At 41.5% G+C, this 12747-nt stretch overlaps 1 protein-coding gene across 1 annotated transcript in view; it reads right to left on the bottom strand.

Moving 5' to 3' along the window:
* UBE4B (ubiquitination factor E4B) overlaps positions 1 to 12666 on the bottom strand; it is a gene marked incomplete at its 3' end in the record, with an annotated part of 38742 nt that extends 26076 nt beyond the window's left edge. The window contains exons 1-4 of the mRNA XM_010155223.1: positions 12643 to 12666; positions 7042 to 7228; positions 2128 to 2263; positions 1520 to 1607 (exon numbers count right to left, since the gene is read on the bottom strand). Coding sequence (XP_010153525.1) covers positions 1520 to 1607; positions 2128 to 2263; positions 7042 to 7228; positions 12643 to 12666 — 435 coding nt within the window. The remainder of the gene's footprint in view (positions 1 to 1519; positions 1608 to 2127; positions 2264 to 7041; positions 7229 to 12642) is intronic.
* Positions 12667 to 12747: the final 81 nt, after the last annotated feature.

Genomic DNA, 12747 nt, shown 5'->3' with positions numbered 1-12747 from the left:
GGAGCAGTGCGGGAAGAACTGCAGCCTGTGGGAAGGACTCACGCTGGAGAAGTTGGTGGAGGACTGTGTCCCATGGGAGGGACTGCAGGCTGGAGCAGGGGCAGAGTGTGAGGAGTCCTCCCCCCAAAAGGCAGAGAATGAGGTGTGATGAACTGACCACAAACCCCATTCCCTGTCCCCCTGCACTGCTGAGGGAGGAGATAAGAGAAAATCAGGAATGAATTTGAGCCCAGGAAGAAGAGAGGGGTGGGAAGAAAGGTGTTTTAAGATTTGGTTTAGTTCTCTTTTTACTCTGATTTTGATTGGTGGTAAATTAAGTTCATTTTTTCCTCAAGCTGAGTCTGTTTTGCCCATGTCTGTAATTGCTGAATGATCTCTCCCTGTTCTTACCTTGATCGACAAGCCTTCCATCCTATTTTCTCTCTCCAGGTGAGGAGGGGGAGTGAGTGGTTTGGTGGGCACCAGGCCTCCAGCCATGGTCAACCCACCACAATTAATGACATAATTTCCAATGCAGATACCCAGGCAAGAATATTTTTTGCTCATAAATGACGACTGTGTTGTCTCCTATCCACTTAACTTTTTGGTGTCTCCAAACGAGTAGGAGGAATGGAACTGAGTTTGCAAAGCTTTTACTTTCCACTGCTCCCTCTCGCCCTGCTTCAAGATTGTCCTTGATTCCAAGCTATTTATTTCACAGTAGCACAATGCAAGCTGTCCAACTGCCTGATATGCAGCTAGGAATTGACTGGAACGGATTCTGTGGCAGTGTTATTGCTACCTGGCTTTAAGCCAGGCTTTTACCAACTGACCTTATTACTGACAGTGCAGGAATAAACAAAGACATCTAATGAGCACTGCAAGAATTGTTGTAGAAACCTCTCTCCACTACACTGATGTCCCATTTCTTTACGGCTTTATTTCACATCGGCCTTAAATGACAAAGAGGACCATTTTAGGAGTTAATCAGAGCTCTGTATTTACTTTCTTTCTCTATTTTAAAGGGTTCTACCACCTGTTTAAACCTTAATAGCTACATATTCTTATTTTCTTAGAATATTGTTCAGAAAACACTATATAGCATTACTTCAGCATACATAATATTTGAAGCAGTACTTTGTTAGTAGACCTCTAAATGCCACACAAATAAGCTGCAACAATCCTCAGAACTGTCTTCAGAAATATTTCTTCAGGCCTACTGTGTATTAAAAAAATAGGTCTGGGCATTAACAGGTCACTTTGTTGTAGGATAGATAACAAAAACATTTTCTTCAGAATTTTCATTCATTAACCAATTTGAGACAACTGAAATGCAGCTTCAGTATTGGAAGTTTTGACATTTTCTTTCCTTCCCACACATTTTAGTGAGGAAATGCAGTGAAGAAAGTGTTCACAGATGACATCTGAGGGCTAGTTCCATGTGTGTGAAATACGTGTTCAAGATACGGACATAAGCGAACTCACTGCAAGCTAAAACTCTGCATCACTCCTCCATCCAGGCAACATAAAACAGACTGACCTTATCTGTCAGACTCCTTTTCTCTCTGCGATCGTTCTCATCGACCTCCATGTTTTCAATTCCCGAATCCACATCTACCTGGGACATACTGCAAGTGGAAATAAGAGAAGCAGCCCATTAACTTCTGGAAAGCCACATAAAATCCTCTGTAAGATGCTGATTGATGAAGTACCACCACCTTAAGTAGAAACAGTAGAGAAAAACCAATGCAACAGGAACAGCCAGAAACAGCAATTAAAATCACTAGCTGATAATGCTTCTCATATTACATTTATCTTGAATTCAACAAACACTAAATTTCTTCAGCAGGTAATACAAACTACAAAGCTGTCACATCCCATAACCTTTTCTTTTCTAAACACCAGACATGCTCATCACAATGTCTAACAAAATACTTTGTCTTTTATCACTTTAGATCAGGAATTCCCATTGAAACTTAACCAGAAAAAGCATTTCAGTGGCCTAAACAGCATGTCATTTTTAAGTGTTGAACCCTGTTGCATTAACACAGCTGGAAATGAAAAATGGCAGAGTATTTTCCCATGTAAGTGGGTTCGATGATTAGCATTGCACAATATTTGCCGGCTTATACAAGCTGCATTTTTTACCTTTTTTCACAGGAGACACTATCAATATCCATGCTCTGAGACCGAGAGAGAGACTGAGATTGTGTTTCAAGGCTGTTAGATGGAGAACTGCTGAGTGAACTCACTCCTTCGCTGCTCTGGCTTCGGTGGGCTACTCCTAGAGAAAAGGCACCACCAAGATTACTACTGCAGAGATGAGAAGGCACTACACAATTACTTGAATGGAAAAGGAAAGGAGATAGATACTATTTTGCAATCCAGCTCTTAAGCATTTTTGGCAATGCATCAGGAAATAAATGTAAATAAATGTTAAAAGTTCACATTTGACTACAATCACATTTCCTGCCTCCAGCAGCAGCAACATAGGAATGCTTACCCACATTACAACATAGAGAACAAAAATAAATCAGCATCCGTGAAGTGCTCAGAGATTCACTCCCATGAAGATAAAAGGCACCAGCAAACTCCTGGCTTACATTAATTCTCTGCATCCTACCTTAAGGCTCTGTCAAAGCCCCTCTGATGTCAGCCCTATCAGAACAGGACTTCACGCTGTGTCCTTACAATTTAGTCAACTTGGGTGAGGACAGAGGACAAAACTGAATTCTGACAGTCTTGCCCCAAAACCTCCCACAATTTACTGGGAAGTAAGTACTTCTTCTCCAGAAGAGTAACAGCATCTAAACCCTAACAACGTGCAGTAAGTGCAACACCAGCAAATGGAGAGCTGCATAATGGCTTTGGAGCATGGCTGATGAGTGTCAGGATTCACTCTGCAACGAAGACTTCTCAGAGAAGCGTGAGATACCAGCAGCAGGAGGTTAAGTTATACGCATAATTCCAACTAATGGGAAAACGCCTTGTGTTCTATAACAATGCAAGCTGAACAAGCTCTACAAATATCTAAATGGAGAGGTGTCTACAGTGTAGACTATTCCTAAAATTTGTCCCTAGCGACACTGTTTGAAGTCATGATTTCTAATACAGTAGTATTAATTGCTGCAACTGTAGTTTTTTCAACATCAGGTATCTCCATACCTGAAGAGAGCAACACTGAATTTCATTCCTTGGGTTCTTCTGCCTGCAGTTTACAAGACATTCCCCAAACAGTGTTGGGTTTCAGGTGAGAAGCGTAAAACCAGATTGACAACCTATTTTTAAATTCCAGCACTGGCTGCATTTCAGTGTTACTGTCGAAAAATGCAAGCCTGTCCCACATTTATGGCAGCAATGCATCCCAAAGTTAACAGTGGGAGCAGCAAAACAGAACACATCAGAATAATGCTCTTTGGACACAAGGTGGTTGGTTTTGAGCACCCTTCACAAGGCTTTTCTAGGTCTTGAAACAATTCATTATACAGGAGCAAAACTGCAGAAGGCAGAAAAATCTGATTTAGAAGACAGTTTTCTGAAAAGCAACTAGATACTCAGAATGGGAGGTAGGAAAAGTTGCTGCATTCTATTGCTTAGAAACTTCTGCTTTATTTCCCTGGGTATAAAAACAGTTTCTATTTAAATCCTTACAAAATTAGTCAATATCCAGAAAACCCTCTCATCTTCCAATAAGCAGCAGAAAATGTGTGGAGTAAAAAAAAAAAACTATGCTCTAGGACTGAAGACATGTAAAAAGCACTCTAAGTTACAGCAGGACAGCACAGAATGTGTAACTTGCACATATGACAAAATACTTGCTAAATTTAAATTTTACTCAGTTTTGTTCAAAGCTTCTATGCTTTGATTAGTAACTTGAGGGCTGTAGCTGGGATATTGACCACTTGGAGCGAGTCCAGAGGAGGCCACGAAGATGATCAGAGGGCTGGAGCACCTCTCCTATGACGAAAGGCTGCGAGAACTGGGCTTGTTCAGCCTGGAGAAGAGGAGGCTCCGAGGAGACCTCATTGCAGCTTTCCAGTATCTGAAGGGGGCTACAAGGGTGCTGGGAGAGGACTTTTTACAAGAGCCTGTAGTGACAGGACAAGGGGGAATGGGTATAAATTGAAATCAGGGAGGTTTAGATTAGATATCAGGAAGAAATTCTTCACAGAGAGGGTGGTGAGGCACTGGGACAGGTTGGCCAGAGAAGCTGTGGATGCCCCATCCCTGGGAGTGTTCAACGCCAGGCTGGATGTGGCTCTGAGCAACCTGGTCTGGTGGAAGGTGTCCCTGCCCATGGCAGGGGGGGTGGAACTAGATGATCTTTAAGGTCCCTTCCAACCCTAACCATTCTATGATTCTATGATTATCATTCATTCATAAACAACATGGAAACCACATTCCTGAGCCCATTAGGTTTTTAGTATGAAAAGAATAGAGATAGGAATGGAGATACTCCAAGAGTAGTTAGGTATCACTTAATCACCTACTTGCCAATATTAAATGTCTGCAAAAGGTTTTGCCCAGGAAGCGGAAAAAATCAAGAAAATCTCCATTTCAATTCTAAATGGCTGTTACCTCTGTTGCTGGAATTTTAGTGATGCTTATTACTGCTTTGACACTGGAAGTCCTTGCATTAAGCACAGGTCCAAAGCTTAGCACAGTTTCTCCACAAAACCAAGGATACAGTAATATCAATTATAGTGCCTGATCTGAGCAAAGCTGCTCAGGTCAATCAGGTAAAATAACAGCAACTTTCGAAAGCATAACTTCACTGATGCAGTTTCCCTAGAGAAAACGCCCAGCAGAAACCTGCTCTCCATAGCACGGGAACACTGATTTCAGCAGGGTGTTCCAGCATGCCCCTGATTTAGATATCCCAGTTCCGCAGCCTTCAGTGTATCATCAGTTGTAACGGGGCAGTCTTCCTTGAGTCCCTCCTCTCTCCAGCTCCCTCTTCCCAAAGAAAAAGCTAGTTAGGTCAGTGGATAAAGAGACAGGGCAAGCATGGCTTGTCAGGGTGAAGAAGTGCGTTCTCCTACACTCCCTTGGGGTCTTACTCCCACTGCCAGGAAAATGGACTTTATTTTACACTACAGCATTCATTAACAGGCCTCTTCAAACACACTGCCCTTCCCACCTCCTTTTCACAACAAATATTCCAGAATGCATCTGCATCTGTACTTTGCTGGATCAGGAATATACTAAAATACCTGACACTCCAAGTTCCAGTTGTCCTTTAATTGAAAGGAAAAAAAAGGACACAGAACAGCATACAGAGAAACGCAAAAATTATGAAAACCACACACCCAATGTGTGTGTGGCTGCCACTGATACACTGGGTTTAGGCCCTCCAAAAGATTTTCTATAAAGTAGTGATCATATTTTGCAGGAAATTGATGTGCCAGCCTGATCGCATCATGACATGCAACTTTTAAAAAAATGGGTGCTTCCAAGGACACTCTTCTGCTGGGGCTGCTCTCTGTATGTCCAAATGAATTAAAATCCTCCGCAGTCATTTTAGTCTGCTACTCAAAGGAACTACTACAAACCACACAGCATTAGCTGAGCCTTCATTTATGTTAAAAAATACAGCAGATAATCAGTCGTGACCATTTTTCTCCTGATCTATTCCCCAGTTTAACCATATCTCTTCCCCTGGTGTGAAAAAGATAGGTATCATTAAATTGCTGCAATGAATGATAATGTAGGAAACAAACACTATACTGACAAGATCATTTCTGTTTCTGGTCATCAATCCAGTCTGTAGAGCTAGGTACTTAGTGCAGAGAGATGAATTCTTAAAAACACAAGTCTCTAAGGTCTTCGCCATCTGACCACTTCAAACCACGATAAACCTGTCTGCCGATACACAAACATTTCTGCCTTGAGGTAGATGTTTCCACACCTCCTGTCCTGTTGGCATTATCGTTTAACCAGCTGTGCAGCAAGAGGCATCAGGACCTCATCTATTTGAAAACTAACCACTTATTTTTCCTGGGTTAGTTTTCACCTGGATTAAGTCCATGATCCACCTCACCACACAGTTGCTATGGACAGAGAGGGAGAGGCAGGGAAAAATACTCCTTTCAGCAAGAGTCAGGCCTAAGATGGATTAAAATAGTCATGTAACCACAGGGTGAGTGAACACAGTAAGTGAACTCTGCACTGCTCTTCCAAAAAAAAGTCACCTTTACTTCTGGGTTGCCGTCTGTAATCATGAGGACAATACAAGGTGTTAAATTCCACCTGCAATGAGCTTTTTTCAGGAAAAGCTTTTCATAGCTTTTCTCTGTCCTGCTTTGGATACAAGGCAACAAAATAAGCAGGAAGGAGTCACTTCGAGGTATTTCAGAACAGCACTGTAATTAAATTACAAGATTTAAGCTTGTAAATTGCTGTACTCACCAAAGGGAAAAACATAACATTTCAGAAAGCAAATACGTAAACAGATAAAGAATTCTGCATGCTTATCGAGGAGCATTGGAAAAAATACTCTTTATTTCAGAAGATACATATGTAAATACCCTACCTGTATTCACTCCATTAAATACCGAAATCGGCCAAGTAACACCAAGGAGAAAGCAAGCACTTCAGTCTTATCTTCACAATGCACAGTCACAGCCTGCTACTTTTAATTGTGCCAAATGCTAGGAATTAAAGATCAAAATGAACTTGGGACTGATTGTTAAAATGTACCTAGAAACCAATCAATAAAAACTGTGTTGCAAGACTGAGAACGGGTTTTTTCCTGTCTCCTTGACAGACTGGCTTTCTTTTTGTTAGAGTAAACTTTCACACAAACTTCTTCAAGCTTTGGTAACCCATCTTTTACATGCCATTAGTTTACTTATGCCCAGAAAACAATTGTATCTAATCATTTAATATTTGGAAAATTAAAGCAGTAAGTACCTTCCTTCACCATTTTAGGTTTCTTTCTGAAAACTGTTAGTGACAGCAGAAGTAACAGCAGTAACAGCGCTCATGTTCTAAAGGGAAGGAGTTGCAGGATAACTTCCAGTGGGCATACAACAATAACTTTTGTCACCAATGCCAGCCTACCTGATGCACCAATTGGAGAGGTAGCTGGGGTCATGCTATGGACATTTAGGCCTAAACTATGCGATGGCCCTGGAGCTGGTGCCACTACAGGGGGTCCAGGTGGGGTCTCTCTCTGCGGTGATGTGAGTGGCGTAGTAGGCTGGGAAGATGGCCCACCTGCCAATCGAGCAAGGCGCCTTCGACGAATCTGCAACAACGGAAATAAAATAACAGCAAATAAACAAGTTTTGCCTACAAGAAAGCTGGGGGGAACTTTTGACAAGGGAAAGAAGTGACAGGACAAGGGGTAATGGGTTTCAGCTGAAAGAGGGAGATTGAGATGGGACATCAGGAAGAAGTTCTCCCCGGAGAGGGTGGTGAGGCACTGGGACAGGTGGCCCAGAGAAGCTGTGGATGCCCCATCCCTGGAAGTGTCCAAGGCCAGGCTGGATGAGGCTTGGAGCAACCTGGTCTAGTGGAAGGTGTCCCTGCCCATGGCAGGTACTAGAAGGTGCTACAAGGTCTCCCTGGATGGGTTGTGAACCTATTTATTAAGATTAGCATGTGAACACCTAATAGTAATAATATACATAAGAAATAAACAGACAAAATAAAAACCTTTTAATTATAACTGCTTCAAGTGAATCTTGAAGCATAAGTGAAAAACAGGAACTATTTATTATCACGGGCTGGCTCAGAAGATCTGTTCCTAAAGTTTACATCTTCAGCTTCAAATAGGCCCAGCAAAAAATATGATACTTTTATTTGAGGGTCCATGCCCTGAAAAAATAAGCAATTCATGTTATTCCCTCTTTGTATTATGATATTCAAGCATCGCATGCCATGTATTCATTTTCATTTCTGTTCATAATACTAAAGAACTGCCAGGCAAGTGCAAGAGTGAACAAAAGATTTGTGTCAAGTTAACGTCTGTGCTATGTCGCTGCAGTCTGTGAAACCTACCCCGACAAGAAGAACAGATCAAATTAAATCAGACTTCAGAAACTGGGAAAACAGTGTCTGAAATGACATTTCCCTCCATGACAGGTGTCACCACGTGAACATGGAAGGCAGCTAGAAAATAAATTCTCTTTTTATTGTTGTTTTGTTCTTAAGAAAAAGGCTATGGTTAGAATGTCTTAATCAGTCCTCCTCATCAAGCAAAATAGGGGAGTTTATTGCATAAATACACTGTTTAGCTTTGCCATAAGTAGAAGCTGGACATATTAGGGTCTCAGAAGTTGTTTAGAAGTATCTTTTAGCTTCATTTTCCAGCTGCTTATCTGAAAACTCCACAGAACTACCTCATCTCTCAGAGGCATACGTGAAGAAGTATCAGCTACACGTCCCTATACCCATTCTCCCTATTGCTGAATCCAAATAACGTGTTCGTAGCTCACAAAGCTGTACCAAAAACACTGACGGTAAAACATGTAGCTGAACTGACATCTTCTTGCATTGAAGTTTTAAAAGCTGTTTCCTCACTGTTTAACTAATCTATAAATATGTTTTTCAGATTAAAGAATGGCAGGGAAGAATGGAGAGGAAAAAAAAAAAACAACACAGACACACAAACAGTCCACATATACAGAGGTGGCTGAGGGAGAAAGATAAAGATTAATTACGTAAAAACCAACAAAAATAAACATTATGTGAAACTCTTCCCCAACTGGTTACATTCATTCTTGCCAGCTAGTTACGTATTTCCTTCCTAACACCAGATTTGGGAGGAGAAAAGAGGCACAGACACTATCCAATACATTTATCAATTTATTCTCAAATACAAATGTTGATTACTCAAACAAGGTCATGTCCCTCACAAGGTATGACTTGCACAAAACCTCTCTTCTCCCAGTTTCCAAATCACATCCCAGTTTCAGGAAGATGATGGACGTCACTCGTGCCACGCAGCATTCCTTCACCTACAGTGCTAGGCTAGATGAATACCAACGTTACGTCAAAGCAGCTGCAGTCATCCCTGCTGAAACAGGAGGACAAAGACCAACTTTCCGCCTTGTCTTTGTCACTCTTAGTCCATCAACCACCCATTTTTCTTAGGGGCCAATTCCCAGCCTGACCTGCCCTGAAAAAGATTCCGAAGAGGGCACAGAAGAAAAACCTACAGAGACACTGAGCGTTTAGATAAAATACCACAACTAAAACCAAAACAAGATTTTCCCCTCCCTTTACAGATGATAGGCAAATTATACTCATCTTCCTTAGTGCTGAATTAACAAATTAACATTAAAATATAAATAAACCGAGTATTTTTCCACTGCAGGAGGCAGCTTTCACAACTGAAGATACCTTTAGCAATTGTTAAAGGCCAGATTCAGTCCTTCGATACCCCGAGTAGTCATATTCCTCTGGGTTTACATAGAATGATCAATGTGAAATTTGATCTGAAGATTAGAAAGTTGTAAATAAGAGAGAAAAGAAAGAGGAGGAGCAAAGATATTATGCTAGAAAGGCCGAGGTGTGGGCTGAAAGAAAACTCTGAGACTACGGTACACACATTCTGCCCAGTTAACTCCCTCGTGCCTCAAGACCGGAGAGCATCACGACGAGGGACACAAGACAGGCCTTACGGACTGCGGCCACACGGCCCGTTTGCACAGGACCAGGCACAAACGAGCCCCCGGCCTGCTGCCTTCACGTAACACGAATAACGTACGTTACAGCTGTGGGAGTTCAAAGGGACGCGCTCTCATTTCAGACCAGATGACTCTCCAAATTACCGTGAAGAAACACATCGCTGGGTTGTTTTTTAAGTATTTCCTTCAGAAATACTTAGGGTACCTCAACAATACCTGACTCTTGGTTTCAGCAGTGAGCACCCGTAATAGCGATGCATGACAAAGCTGCCATTTATCATGTTACCTAGCAGTGGTGAGTTATTTGGTACTGATTGTTCCATAGGCTATGGAACAAACAATGCCTATCTTCCCAACAGAGCACAACTGCAGAATAGACGGTTTAAAAAGGTAATAAAATCTAATTGGTTGAATCGAAAAAGCGTATTTCTTTAGTATAGATTTTGCTGATCACATATGGACTATGTCCTTGAACGGCAGCTTCCGGAAATACATTTTTGATCTTACTGGACTTCTTAAAAGTGGTTAGCCAGACACACTACAGCAAACACTGTGAAAATTGTTAAATTTTTACATGTTAAAAAGTTAAGACCGTTAACTGATAATTCAGTTTAAGAGGAGACCAATAAAAACACAACCAGGAAGACTGATCCCTCAGGCTCACACACACTCTCAGTTTAAAAAAAAAAAAAAAAATCTGTATCAACATCTGCTTTAGTGGCAACTGCTCAGTGAGAATAAGGAAATTTTGTATTCTACCATAATCACAAGAGAGTTCCACATCTGAACAATAAAGGGTAATTTGAATGCATGGCTTTATATTTCTGGTCTTCATTAGAGCATGTTAAATTGGTTGAAGAAATGATTCATTTTCTGGTGACACCGGTCATGCTCAAAAACCACATAAATGTTAAAAGCTTCCAAGTTGACATAATTCTTTCCCACTTTATGACACATTTGGCTTGATTATGTTTTCTTTTCTATGCAGTCCCTATTCTCATCTTGTACTATTACTTGTGCTAAAATTCACACTTGAAAGGATTTTTCTTTTCTCCCCTCTTAAGATTTCACTATGGTTTGCAGTGAATGACAACTTCTAGTGCTTTCACAGAGTAAACACTGAGAAAATTTCAGTGAGAGACACTGTTGACAGCAGTGGAAAATCTTCCTGAAGCTAAGACATATCCTATAATCCTAAAGCCATTATCAATTGTATCTGTCTCTCCTCTTTTAAAGTTAATCTAGAACGTTATGCTTAATTATGGTTCGATAGAAAACGACAATCTAATCTAGAAGAGGCTTACAATTAATTTCAACCTTAGTTAAGTTTTTTTATCCCCTTCAGTGACTGCCAGATAAAGTTACCATCAGATAGAAGTCACCTATAATGTATTTTGGATGCCTATTTTTCCAGATAGTCCACCTCTGAACCAGGATCTACTGCATCAAGTAACACTAAAGCAGACATGTGGAGGAATATTCAAGAGACTTGGCTCTGACTTTCCAAAGAGGGGTCCATCAACAGTAAAAAGTGACAGCGTGACTCTCTTAAAACGGTAGAGGAGTAGTCCCAAGCAATCACCCAAAAGACCAGTCAGCTTTGGTCCTAGCTCAACTGTACTAGAAAGACATGGAAAAACTTGAGTCACTTGACACAAACACTTTGCCAGAAAAGGTAGATGAGTCCCTACTGGAGAATTCATTTTCTGCAGCCTCAGTTTAAGGATGCAGTGTTCGTGATGATGTCAGTAATTTGCTGAAGCAATGGCACAAACAAGCTTACATATGTTAAATAATTCTGAAATTAATCATAAAACACCTCATAGCCAGATGCAGTTTAACAATCACAAGAACTACATGTAAACAAAGCATTTATGCAATAGAGCTATAAAACCAAATATCTCTTTTCACAGTGGAAATCACAACACTAGTATCCTAACCCATGCTCCTCAGCATGGGAATTATAGTCTTTTTCCCAGTACTTCCATGGAGTATGATGACCTTTATCAAGTAAACAGCATGAAGTATTTCCTGCTGCAAAGCAGTAGGATTGCTAAATCATGATGTATAATGCAATCAAAAACATCTTAATGCTTTGGAATACAAATGTGAGTGACAACAGCAGCCACCTTGTTCTACAATCCTGCCATAATATACGATACAGAAGAAAAATAACTTCTTTTGATCCTCCCTGGAGTACAGGTACATCAGTGAGCCTATGCTGCAGCTGGTCCAATACAATACATTTGATATGTAAGCATTACACTTTAATAAGAAAATACCATTTTAAAAGAGTTAAGATTTGAAGTTGTACACAATTTGGGCATAACACTGGGACAGTAGGAAACTCCCTAAACCCTGATCAGTATCACGAATGATTTGAGAGTGCTCCAATAAAAGCAAAAAAAGAAACCCACCACCCTTCAGAAGGGTTCATCATACTTCATGTCAGATGTTTGTCATTCACAACACAGTGCCTGTAACACTGAAGTGGAAGAACAAGAGGTTGAATAAAAAAAGAAAATCCAAGGACACATCAGGAAACTGTCAAGCCCATTTCAAACTGTTTCAAGAAGAAATTATATTAAATACAAGCCCACACACACACCTTGCTTCACAGCAGAACCAGAAGAAGCAAAATTTTAAGTGTTTTACTATGTCTAAAAGTGGAGGGGTTTTTTTTATACTCATACACACAGAACATATAAAACGCTGAGTTTTGAACATCCTCCAGACAAAGACCACCTGGCAGATGGAAGCAAAGAATAAACAATTAACCAGGAGAGAGGCAGCTCAACCCCATCGACCAGCCAGGGGATGGCAGGTCAGGGACAGCACGGGGCAAGGAGGAACACGAAAAACGCTGAGCAGTGACAGCGGGCACAGGCTGAGCGCCTCAGCCACACCAAGTTTCACCTTGGGGTCAGGAAGAAGGCCTAGGAAGAGAGAGACCAGCGCCCCGCAGGGCTCGGCCACCCCCGGCGGTGCCTCCTGCCCACACCATCAGGCCCCGGGCCCGCCGACTCACCTCATCCGCGCTCAGCTCCTCCATCGCCTTCCTCTTAATGGTGAACGAAGGGAAGGCGCTTTCCTCCGCCCCGTCGAGGGGCAGCTCCTGCCGCCTCTGCCCCCC

Source organism: Eurypyga helias, unplaced genomic scaffold, assembly GCF_000690775.1.
Source record: "Eurypyga helias isolate BGI_N326 unplaced genomic scaffold, ASM69077v1 scaffold8547, whole genome shotgun sequence".
Taxonomy (NCBI): Eukaryota; Metazoa; Chordata; class Aves; order Eurypygiformes; family Eurypygidae; genus Eurypyga; species Eurypyga helias.
The sequence above is the reverse complement of the archived record's forward strand: the minus strand, read 5'-3'. Positions and strand labels throughout refer to the sequence as shown.